This window comes from Saccopteryx leptura, chromosome 1 (genome assembly GCF_036850995.1).
Source record: "Saccopteryx leptura isolate mSacLep1 chromosome 1, mSacLep1_pri_phased_curated, whole genome shotgun sequence".
NCBI classification, from domain to species: Eukaryota; Metazoa; Chordata; class Mammalia; order Chiroptera; family Emballonuridae; genus Saccopteryx; species Saccopteryx leptura.
The window spans coordinates 162,132,455-162,144,556 of record NC_089503.1 but is presented as its reverse complement, the minus strand read 5'-3'; the positions used below and the strand labels follow the sequence as shown (position 1 = coordinate 162,144,556).

General features: G+C 58.1%; 1 protein-coding gene across 4 annotated transcripts; it reads right to left on the bottom strand.

Annotated features, from left to right (window-relative positions):
- Positions 1-4: 4 nt before the first annotated feature.
- MYBPH (myosin binding protein H) lies at positions 5-10,470 on the bottom strand. Of its 4 annotated transcripts, none has more exons than XM_066379179.1 (11): positions 8,877-10,470; positions 8,646-8,780; positions 7,819-7,986; positions 5,501-5,589; positions 4,976-5,171; positions 4,690-4,829; positions 3,988-4,156; positions 2,739-2,875; positions 2,436-2,622; positions 2,142-2,176; positions 5-120 (listed from the first exon to the last, which is right to left on the bottom strand). In XM_066379179.1, exons 1-10 carry the CDS (start codon positions 9,064-9,066, stop codon positions 2,166-2,168), a joined length of 1,422 nt encoding a protein of 473 aa, XP_066235276.1. In that variant the 5' UTR covers positions 9,067-10,470; the 3' UTR covers positions 5-120; positions 2,142-2,165. The 4 variants fall into 4 exon arrangements, with proteins under 4 accessions (XP_066235276.1, XP_066235268.1, XP_066235259.1 ...); XM_066379171.1 differs by lacking the exon at positions 5-120 and adding an exon at positions 1,614-1,727; XM_066379162.1 differs by lacking the exons at positions 5-120; positions 2,142-2,176 and having other exon boundaries at positions 2,396-2,622.
- Between the last annotated feature and the right edge of the window lie 1,632 nt (positions 10,471-12,102).

Here is a 12,102-nt window from a genome sequence, read left to right as displayed (position 1 = left end):
CTCCCACTGACCCACTCATCTCCGTGAGCTTCTCCAGCACAGCGGCTGGGTCTGGGTGCCCTGTGCTTCTGGGTCCTGCAGGAGGTTTGAGGGCAGTCCATGGGGAAGGAACCGGGTAACCTGAGGGGGAGAGAAAAGTGGCTTGAGCCTCCTCACCTGCCTGACCACCAAAGGCAGCTCCAGCTGCAGGCGAAGGAGGCTCATGGGCTGGGAGGGCGAGCTCAGCCCCTGCAGGCAGGGTCTCAGTGGTGGTGGCCCTGCCGCCTTGAGACCAAGCTTAAGGAGAGAAGGGGATCCCCTCCAAGATGAGTGAAGGAGAGAAACCGATGCCTTGGCCTTGCTTACTCTTCTGTAGGGAAAGGTGTCCAGAGCCACTGAGGGGCAAAAGGAAGAAACCTCGGTCCCCACCTCCCACGCTGGGTGCTCCCAGCCATTCTGGGTGCCAGTGTGCCAGCCCTTGTGGCTCTGAGCAGCCCAGGACTGTCCTTAAGAGGGAAGCAGAAAGAGCCAGTCCAGAAACCATCCGCTGTATTCGGCAGCAGCCTTTGGAGGGGCTGGGAGCCTCAGGAGCAAGTGTGGACTGGTGGTGTGGGTGTCCTGCACTTCTGCAGCCACCAGGTGGAAGCACTGAGCACCCCTTGAGCTTGACGACCTGTCACCTGGCCACCAGCCTGGAGATGGGCCTGGACTCCTCTACGGAAGGCCCATCTCAGCTGCTCTGGGCCTGATGGAGACATGCCAGCTCTTAGGAGCACTGTGCTTGCCTGGTGAAGGGCAGACGAGGGAAATGGCGGACTGTGGGCTGGGATGAGACATGACAGGCAGGTGTAGGGCAGAGGAGGCCACGCCCCTGAGAGTGTGGGCGGGTGAGAAGATCCTGCTGTCCTCTCAGTACCCTCAGTGCCCCTTGCCATTTCCCCCAGTTTTTATGGGCTCTGCTGCAGTCAAGGTTTTTAGGGCGCGTGGGGAAGAGTCCACCCCCTGTCAGGGCCAGAGCCGCTTTTCAGACGCTGAAGGGGGGAGTGGAATTCTGAGTGTGAATAGCGACTCCAAAGCTGGATTCCAGGGCCTCCCTCTCTCAGGGATGGGTTGTGCCTGGACTCCCAGGGAGGCCACCTGACTAATAAAAGACTGTGAACCCACATAGGACACTGCTGGGTATCCACCTCCACACCCTAGGGCGACAGACAGCCTCTGCTTGGAGGCTGCAGCCGGGTGGCTCTGAGAAGTGGGGGGCGTTCCAGGGCAGGGTGTGTCTGTTCGTAATGGGTGGGTAGCCAGCTGTGAAGATGAACGCAAGACCCTGAAAAATCTTATGTTAGGAAAGTCCCCATGACTCCTGAGTCCCACCCACTGGACCTTCCTATGGTGTCATCTGTGGAGATCCTCTCGTGGTGACGCATTCAATACCCCCTCACAGTGACAGGGTGCCTCCCCCTCGCGATGACGATCACTGTCAGAGGCCTGACTGTAACCACACACCTTTATTTGACTGCTTCTTGCCCAGCCTGCAACTCTGTGCAGTGGCATGCCAACCCGGCACCATCCAGTGCCCTTGTGCCCGGGAAGCCTGTCCTGGGGCCTGCCAGGCCCATTGCTGGGTACTGGGCTCCAGCACCCAGGGGGAGGGAGGCTAGGCTGGTGCCAGCAAGGAAGCAGAGCCGTCAGCTGTCATCCGTGGAGCTTGATTTGGGCCTGGCAGCCCTGACCCCTCAGGCCCACAGCACCTGGCAGAGAGCGTGCCTTGTGAGCACGGGTGTTGGCTGAACTGGGCTGAGGCAGTGGGGTGGGTAGGGGAGCCTCTCCCGGCCCAGGTCTGAGCTCGCCCACTTCCTCACTGTCCAGAGCCTCAGGACCACCTTATAGGCAAGGCAGACACGAGTTGTTGTCCCCACTTTTCTCATGAGAAACAGTCCAAGAAAAAGCCCCGGCCTAAGGTCACTCAGAGCCAGGACTAGACCACCTACCGCATCACTGCCCTCCAGACCTCATCAGCAGTGCCCCCCTGCCAGCTGTTCCTGTGTCTCTGGAGCAGCCCCAGGATTGTGTGTAGCCACAGACCTGTGCCCAGAGCTCACTGCCACCTCCCCTTCTCACCCACCCCTGCCCTGCCCCCGCCCAGGGAGCAGGTCCGCCATTACCTTCCTCATGCCCTCCACTGCTCTTCAGTGTGTGGCTGTGGATAGAAGCGACCCACAGGTTAGAGCTGGGGGTGGGAGGGCTGTGGGGGACCAAGTGAGGGTGGAGGAACCAGTGAGGCTCAAGGCTGACCTCCACTGCTCTGTCCCCATGAGGCCACCTCCCGAGGGTGGGAAGTCTAACTATAAACTCAGTCCCCTTAGCTCTGCCTTGAGTCCAGCAGAAGAGGTGGCACCTCCTGTCCTCCCCCAGATCAGGTCCTGGTCCCTAAGGACAGACCCTCCTCAAACCCTCACCTTTGACATCTAGCCGGCAGTCCACAGACGCCTCCCCCAGGTTATTGATGGCTTTGCAGGTGTAGACCCCGGAGTCAAAGGGGCTGGGTTTCCGGATCTCCAGGGTGCAGACGCCTTGCTCAGAGAAGGCGCGATATTTGGGGTCCCCCAGGATGTTCATGTTGTTTTTCATCCAGATGATCTTGGGCTGGAGGAGCACAGTCACAGGGAGGCTGGGAAGCTGGCTGGCTGGCACAGAAGGCTCCAGGGCCCTCCTCAGCCCCCCTGCCCCCCCACCCCCGCACAGCAGGCCCTGCTCCTCACCCTGGGTGATGCTCGGACACTGCAGGAAAGCTGGGTGCTGTAGCCAGGGGTGGTGGTGTGGTCAGCCAGGGGCTGGGTGAACGAGGGGGCTTCTGAGAGGTCCCTCTGAACAAATCCTTTAGTTTTGACCTCAACATCTGGGTTCAGGGGAGAAAATGGGGTGAATCTGAGGTCGCAGAAGGAGACCTCTCAGGACTGACCTCAGCCCTTTTCCTAAAATAATGCCTGTAGCTTCCATGGGGGGGGGGGTGTCTCCTGACAGCGGCTGTCTGACAGTGATGATGGCCAGCGGAAGATGTGTCTAGAGGATGGGAGAGCATCTCGCCCCCTTGGGAGTCCTGTGGCAGACCCCAGGCTCCTAGAGTCTTTGGGAAGCCAGGCATGGCCACTAAGTATGTGGGAACTCAGAGAAAGAAATGTCTCAAAGAGGCAGAGGGAAATTGAGGCCTGGGAGGATCAGAGAGGGTGCAGCGAGAGGGCAGGAGAACAGGAGGATGAGACATCTTGGCTGAGGGTGGAGGCCAGCAGCTGGAGACACTCCATTTCATTTCTGTTTGTCTTTGGAGATCTGTCTGACTGGCTTTCCTTTTTTAAATAAACATTTCTTCCTAATTTTGTGAGGCTTAGGCTGCTGTTAAAAACTGTGAGCCTTCTGGTGCCCACACAGATTCTGTGTGGGGGAGGGCTCTGGAGCACTCAGGGTGACCAGAAAGGTTTGGGATTCCGCACTGGATGTGTAGGGTCATGCCCCTTGTGGAGACAGTCAATACCTGGCTCTCTCTTGTCCATCTGTGTAGTATTATGTTAGGGTTGGGAGGTTTGTGTTATCAGCAAACTTCCCAGAGTCCACTATCCATACTGTCCTTCAGACTGGTTTCCCTGGGACACTACACGTGAGACCCAATGACTGTTATGATGTCTATAGCCACACAGCATCTTTAAAATAAACACACACAGTCATCAAGGGGCACTTGTTATTTGCATGGTACTGCTCTGATGTGTTTCTTAAATCAGTGTACTACATACACGTCTTTGTGGTTGTGTGTGTGCACCTAGTTGTGCATGGGTGTGTGTGCGTGAGTGTGTGTGTGTGTGTGAGCCTGTGCACAGCTGTGCATGGATGAGGACAGGACAGCACTTTTGGTGAGTGGCGTCCATGAGAAGCCCTCATGGGGGGCAGCTGGGACACCATGGAGAAGCTGGAGGTTGAGATGTGAATGCCAGCCTCCTGGTCCAGGACCTGACCCACCTGCCTTCTGCATTTTCTGGATGTGGGCAAGCTCCTTGGTGATGGTGGCTGAGTCGCTGAGTCCACACAGGTTTTCCGAAAAGACCCGGAAGGAGTACGAGTTGCCCACGATGAGGTCAGAGATGGTGCAGGTGTTCGGGTGGTAGCGCTCCAGCACGGTGAACCATTGCTGTGGGGACCCGGCTCTGTCCTCTCAGCTGTCACCCCACCCTCGCCTCCTTGCTTACCCTGCTCCTCCCCTGGGAGGCTGAGGCATCTAGTCTTGGGCCAGGGGGACTTTCAACTGGGAGAAAGGGTCTCAGGGTCATTCAGGTGATCTCTGTGGGGTCCTCAGGGAATTCAAGAGTCTTACACTCAAAGTGTGGTCCCAGGACCAGCAGAGGCAGTTTGGGAGCTTCTTAGATTTCAGCTCTCACCCTGAATCTACTGAATCACTCTGCATTTTAGCAAGATGCTCAGATGATTCACACATGCATGAACATCCCAGAAGTGCCACCAGGGCCCTGGAGGGCATCAAGGAATGCCCCTACCCCGTGTGGTCTTTAGGAGGAAACAGGCTCAGAGATGGAAGGGCTGTTTGTTGCAAAAGCTGCGGGAGGCAGACTAAAACTCAGACTCTCTGTGGGCCAGGCCTCTCAGTTCACCTTGGCTACTCCCCCCCACACTCGCCCTTCCCCCCAGAACTCTGCTCCAACAGCTTACCCCTGTCTTCTTGTCCGCCTTTTGCACTGTGTAGCCCAAAAGCTCTGTGTTGCCTGTGTCCTGGGGTGGTGTCCACTCAAGGGCAGCATTGCAGCCCCAGACATCCAGTAGCTTAATGCTGCTGGGCGGTCCTGGTTTCTCTGCAGGACCAGAGTGTCAGGGGGAGCGAGGTGGAGGGCCGGGCTCATCATAAAACCCCCACACGCAAGGACCTGCCCCCCTGGCCGGACCACGAGCATCAGCTCTGGGTCACTGGCAGAGCTTCCTGCCTGCCCTGGCCGCATACCGATGACCAGTATGTTGATGGATGCCCGGGCCTCCATGCCTTCTAGCCGTACAGTGAGCTCATAGCAGCCTGAGTCTGAGCGCTGGACCGAGCGGATGAAGAGGATGGAGTCTCGGTCTCCGTTCCGCACGTTCACCCTCTGGCTGTCCAGGGCGTGGCCATTGTGGGTCCATGAGGCCTGGGGCTTAGGATTCCCCTGGGAGGGAGGAACCCTCAGGGTATGTGCAGGAGGGGCCAGCACCCCACACCCACCCAATTCTGGGGTCTCTGGAGCTGTGTCTGGGGAGCCGCCCCCATCAGCCCTTCCCAGGAGGGACAGCAGAGGCTGGAACCTCAGGTGCTGCCCAGAGCCTCACCCTGCAGGTGTCCAGCCAGCCCTGGGATGAACAGAGGGAGGATGGGGCCACTGGGCAGGTCCCAGGTCGACCCAACAGGGATCCTGACAGTTCCTGGGCTGTTCCTTTCCCTGCAGGTGGGACCCTGATTTCCACCCATGCTTGTTCTCGGGGCAGGAGACATACACACCTGGAAGGGAATCTGAAGGTTGACTGCCTCTCCTACCTGGCGGAGGTAGGTTTGACGGAGGTGACGGGGCACTCGGATCTTGGGGGCCTCTGCACCAGAGCAAGAGTCTAAGCTCAGCATATCAGCGGGGTTGCTGATGGGTGAGGGTAGCTGGCTAGGCAGATCTCCTGGGTGTGTTTTGTGGCTACCTCCTTGTGTATGGGCGAAGCTTGCTCATGAGGTCCAGGGGCCCAAACCCCTGAGGCCCTTGGGGGAACTGAGAGACAGAGGGATTCCAGGAGGGCAGGGCCTCTGTGGCATGAACAGGTGAGCACCTGTCATTCCCTAGGCTCCTGGGTCTGCCAGGCTGGGATTAGCTTCAACCACAGATTCCTGGGCTCCAGATGTTGGGGGTTTGCACCTACCAGCCTGCACTCCCAGAAAGGGGGCAAAGATGTGGCTTCCTCATCCAGCCCCTTCACCTATAGCAGCCCCAGACCTTCCCAGAAGCCTCTGGGATACCCAAGTGCCCAGCAGTGTGTCTTTAGGTCACAGGGGAGGGTTAGGTTTTTCCCTCCCTAGAACACACCAGAGCACTCTATTCCTTTTTCTCTGTCACCTCTCCCACTACCTCTCAGTCCCACAGTTGGGAACATCTTCCCGAAATTTGCTGTCAGGTCTGTGACAGGCTAGCAGACCACCTTCCTGTCTCTTAACCTGGTGCCACCATGGAGCTGCCAGGCTGCAGAAAGCAGCAGCAGCAGCCACGGCCACTTGCCTTTGGGCAGGGCTGGGAGTGGTGGTGGCTGGGGCTTCTCAGTGGCAAACAGGTGGCTGCAGTTGGTGGCTCACAGGGTGGAGGGGAGGAGACAGTGAGAAGGAACACTGTGTCTCTGAGGATTATCTGTGTAGGCACTTGGCTCTGGGAGCCTCGGGGTGGAATGCTTGGCAGCTGCAGGTGGCCAAAGAGGGACAGCTGAGCAGCCGAGGAACCTGGACAGGCCCCCACCCTGCCCTGCCCACCAGGAGGGCCTGGCTGATCCCTGTTGGTTCAGTCTCCCCTCTTCTCTCCAGGAAATCCCCTTCTCTGCTGCCAAAGGGATTCCAATGGAGCAGTGGGCACTGAGTCTGTCATCGTTGGGCTTCAGGGGAGAGGCGGGCCCTTGCTGCCTCTCAGAATCTGAGCTCCTTGGTGCCCCAGGGAAGGTCCAGTTCCCCCCCCCCCCCCCCAGGAAGTCTTCATGTCTGCGCTGTGGCTGCCAGGTGTGACCATGTCCCACCCACAGTCAAAAGCTGGGAGCATCCTCAGGTTTTGAAAACCACAGAGAAGACTCCCTGCTCCCATTCAGGCATGAATGGTCCTGTGTGGGAGTCGGGCTCTGGGAGGCACTGCTACGGAGGCCAGGGCTCCTCTGGACAGTCCCAGAGCCCCTTGGACCAACTGTTACTGCCCATGATCCCAAGTTCCTTCTGGGTCTCACGTCTCTCATGCCCTGGGGCTGAGATATATTTCCTTGAGTCCAAAGTTGATCCTCCTGTGGCTGTGAGAACCCTATTTCTGGAGGCCTTACTCAGCATGGTGAGGCCCCCCTGGGGGTCGAGGAGCGGGCGAGGACTAAGGTGAAGAAGGCCTCAGGTCACCTGTGGGCCTGTTCTCTCTTTGCTGGAGCCCTGGCTGTCCCCAGAGACCTTGGATCAGAGCAAATGACTCACTGCCATTAACAGACTGAAATCTGACCGGTTCTGGGAGGGGTAGAGGCAGGTTTGCAGCCGATGAGCCTTGCAAATAGAAATCTCAGCAAGGGACATAGGTCCCCAGGGCAGTGCTGCCCTCTGGGGATGGAGAAGCTTTTGTGGGCCTTTTGAGGGCCTGTGCCTTTGTCCCGCCAGAGACATGATCGGAGGGCTTCTCTCTGTTCTGAAACCGCTGGGAGATCCAGAACCCAAACCCCCGGAAATGAGCTCAGATGAGCAGAAGCAGCTGTCACGGCCACTGGAGGGAGAAGACAGGAGGAAGGACCAGCGACTCTTATCACAGGGGCCTGGAGGCAGGTGGCCTAGGGAGCTCAAGCTTCGTTTTTTGGGGGTCAGGAAACCCTCCCCCAACGTTTGGGGGATGGACCACTCAGGGAAGTGTCTGCTGGGACCTCCAGAGGTCCCTTGCTGCTGAGGGTCCTGAAACTTTCTCAAGGCAAGATGATGATGGCATGTGGCTTGTGCACGTTTGGTGGAGGATGGGAGAAGCAACCGCCTTGTTCCCTCTGCCCACTGGCCTCAGTTTCTCCATCTGTCAAATAAGGTTCCTGGGAAGGGCTGGGTAGCAGGAGGTAGAGCCTTACCAATGTTCTCGTGGATGTGGACAGGCTGGTCCAGCACAGCAGGTGGGCCGGCGCCTGCAGAACTCACGGCAGCCACGCGTAGGAAGAACTTGTCACCCACCACCAGGTTCCGCAGGGTCTGCTGGGTCACCATCATGGGCCGCTCATTCACAGGCACCCACTCTGAGGCTTGGGGAGGAGAGGATGCAAGGTCCTGGCGCTGTGGCCACGGGCACCTTCTCTGTGTGCTTCCCCTGCTGTGGGCAATCTGGATAAACGGACCCCTCTCTGGGCCTGTGTCTTTCTTCCTCCCTTGCCCTGACCTCTCATTTTCAAATGGCATTAAAGACACTTGATGTTAGAGTCCTGGATTGGTGGCCAGAGGTGGGTTGACTGACACTTGGGGAGGGTGGACACATTTGCCAGGTCACATAGTAAGACAGGGTCAGAGGCAGAGGTGAGGCTGAACTTGGCTGCCGTGGAAGGAACAGCAGGATGTGTCCCCATTCTCCTCCTGTCTCTAACCCTCCCCTCCACTCCCAGCTCCTCTCCTCTTGCCTCCTGCTTGCCCTCCGCTAGCAGGACCTCCTGAGAGGTACACCCCTCACTTCTCCACAGAGTAGTGACCAGCATCCCCATCTTTTGTTCTGTCACTCAGGGGCTCTCCAGAGCTGGATGGGGGACAAGTGCCTTCTGAGGCTGTAGGAACCTCCCCCTGCTTTCACTCCTTCCTCTGTGTCCTCCTGGACTGACAAACAGCAGGGTTTCCTGCTGACAAACAGAGGGCTTTCCCTGCTGGTTCCAAGCCCACCTCCCTGGGTGCGTGCAGGGCTTTCGCAAGAGCTCACCTCCCTCCCTGCGCAGCTCCAGAATGTAGCCCTGAAGCCCCAGCCTCCCCAGTCTCTCTGGGGGCTCCCAGGTCACAGTCACTGAGGTCTCACTCACACCCTCCACGGACAGCAGCAGCGGGGCACTGGGTAGATCTGTGGGAGAAGGAGGGAGAGGAAGACATGTGTGGTCGAGCCCCCCATCCTCCGGCCGTGCCTGCCCCCCCCCTCCACCTGCCCACCTGTGGTCACCTTCACTCCAAGGCGCAGGCTTCGTGGCTGTGGGGGCAGGTGCCTGAGGGGTTTCCACAGGAGCCTGCTCTGCCCCCGTGGTCTCCGATGCTGCCACTTCTTCCAAGGGCTCTGTGGGCACCTTAGCCAGCTCAGAGGCACTGTCCTCCGGACCAGAGGCAGGGGCCTCCGAAGTGTCTTTTCCTGTCATTGCTGGGCTGGCTGGAGGTCAGGCTGGGTTGTGCAGAGGTCAGCAGTGGAGGGTCTGGGCCTCCAGGGTGCTCGGGACACCCAGGTCCAGGCTTATATAGGCAGGGGCCGCCCCACCCCCAGCCAAATGTTTCCCAGCTGTGGGGTCAGGTCAGGTGGGGGGGCCTGAAGGCGGGGAGGCGCCTAGACCAGGAATAGCTCTGGGGGAGGAACCGCAGGGTCCCCTGAGGAGTGCACCGAGTCGTCCATCACCCTGCTTGGCTCTCAGTGACCAGGGTGCTGTTGCCCAGATGGGAGGAAGGCACAGATGGGTGAGATGGGACACGGCCAGGTGCTTGTGCCAGGGGTCAGGGCAGTGGGGACGAGAGCTTCCATCTGGAAGATGAACCCAGATCAGGCCATGTTGGCCTCTAAGGGGTCACATGTGCCCAGGGCTCCTCAGCCTGGGGCTGGGGCCCAAACAGCCTCAAATAACCTACCCTGGGTAGCTTTGACCCTGATCCTCACATTCCAGGGAGAGGGGTCTCCCTTGGGCTGTCTGAGGTTGAGGGCCCTGGAGAAGGGGAATCGGGATGCCAAGGCGGGACCTGGAAGGTCTTTCCACCGTGGGACCTCAGGAAGGGGGCCTGAAGCCCCCCTTGGTTACTTCCTCTTTGTGAGATGCTGGCAAGGGGCTCTGGGCCTCCATTTCCTCACCTGTTGAAAAGCACACAACAACAGACCCTAGCCCTTGGGGTGGGAGAAAGAGAAGGCAGATGTAGAAGAGAACCCAGAGGAAGCCAGCACTCTGAAACTTCTAAACATTTTTTTTCTCCTGCAAAAAGCTTTCTTTTTCCATTTGGTCCAGGGCAGAGAGAGGGCTCCAGGGAGGTTGAAAGGATTCTTAGCGGAGGCAGGGAGAGACTCAGGCAGCAGCCAGACATGGGGGACGCAGAGGGTCCCTCAAAGTCCTCTGGGTTCCCAGGCTCCTCGATGTGTGTGAGGACGAGCCATTTGAAGAGACATTAGTCCGGCACCTCCTAGGGGCTGGGCAGCCTGCGGATCTTGATCTCGGCCAGGGGCGGCCCATCCTAACCTCCTCATCCAGGAAGTGGTTCTCCTGGAAGTCACGGAGCTGAGGGTCCATGTGGACCGAACTCGGACCTACAGATCCGCTCATGTTGGGAAGGCCTCAGCATGTCCTAGAAGAGGACACGGCCACCACGCTGGTTCTGCGTCTGCAAGAGATGCTGGGCGTCCTCACGTATCTCCTCAGGCGAATAGAGGAGGAAGTGGCTTGTGCCCTCCAGGCCCTGTCGCTGGGTAGAAACAGAAGCCCAGAGAGAGTTGGGCGTGGGAGGGCTGCAGGTGCAGGTTGTGCAGGCGGCTGATGGGGCTGCTGCCTTGGTGGAATAATTCTGACGAATTTGGGAGCTCATGGTTGTTCAGCAATAAAGAGTTAAGCTGAAAAAACAGTGTTGGCTGGTTCCGGAGGTGGTTCTAAGGCCGAGGTGGTTCTGAAGGTGGCGACTGAAAAAGGTTGGAGAATAGGAGGGGTGTCATGGGTCTGTTCCATCCAAACACTTGAAACAAGAGAGAGATGGGGGGAGGGGACCGCCGAGGCACTCTCTAGGTTCTCCGGGACAGGGCTCAGCACGGGCATTTGCAGTGGAGGGAGGCAGATACAGATTTCTAGTCATCCATCCATTCATCCACTAAAATGCTCAGAGCGGTGACCGTTGAATGGAATGGAAAACACTGTGTCTGGGAAAAGGGTGGCCACAGGTGCCCTCACGCTGCTGGGCTGTGGGGTGGGGAGAATCCCTTTGCAATTAGTGGGACGGGACCTAGTCCAGTGAGAACATGTGCACGGCAGGATCCCACAGCGCCAGCCCACAAGCTCTCACACGTGTGACCCAGGAGACAGATATGCCTGAAAACACCCCCTGCAGGATTGTTAGCAACAGCCAAGTGTGGGGAAAGGAGCTGTCCCTCCGTCGTGGACTGTGTCAGGAAGCGTGAGGTGTCCGCACCAATTAAGCAGAATGGTGTTACCTGTCCACATGAGATGCAAACACAGACAATGTAGGCTCTCTGCTTCATGGGGGGTGGGGGTCTCCAGGAGGTGAGAGCACAAAGAAAGCCAGGATTGTGGTTGGCTCTGGGCAGGTTCTGGAGCAGTAATGAGGTCTCATTTCCTGTCCTGGGTGGTAGTTTCCACTATGTAGTAATTCATTAAATTAAAATAATACTTTCTTGCATGCTTTAACATAGGGGGAATATACCACAGTTTAAAAATAAACACAAGGGTAATTTATTAGGGTCTCCAGCCGCAGTCTCCGCCCTCCCTGGGGCAGAGCCACAGGGCGTGTGGCTGCCTCTCTCCCCTGGCTGTCCTTGTTAGGGAGTGGTGGTGTAGGGCCTCGCCTCAGCGCAGTGGCCGCTGCCAGGTGATTCAGTGTCCTGCTAGGCAGGGTGTGGGCCCTGAGACCCAAGTACTCTGAGTCTGTAGCTATAAGTGAATGTGACCAACTGCAGGACCCTGAGTCAGCCCAGCTGAGACTGTCCCGGTGGGGGGAAAGGTGGCCCAGGGGGCAGGGTGGAGGGGTGGCTGCCCTGGAAAGCTCACAGCCCGGGCTTTCAAAGACTTTTATGTGGTGGGGTGGGCAGTAGTCAGGGACCGGAGAATGCTTGGCCCCACGGCCAATGGGGAAATGTCACGTATCCCTGAGGCTCTGGCTATGTCCCCACTTTCTTTGCCTTTAGCCGCGTGCTGACCTTGGGACCAGTTGCATCTGTTCAGCTGGTTCAGATTTCAGTGAGGCCAACAGGTAGCTCCTTCTTTACACCTCAGCCTCATGTCACAAAACACTAGGCCAAGTCACAGAGTTCAGACCTCAGTGACTCTATGGATGAACCCCCTCAGGTGCACTGGGACTCTGCGAATACAAGGCATGTCATCCATGCGCATCTCTCCCACTGCCTGCCCGTGGCAAGCCAGTCCTGCAGGAGCCTCTGTCTCCTCTGGGCTGAGGGCTGAGTGTCCCAGGAGAGATGA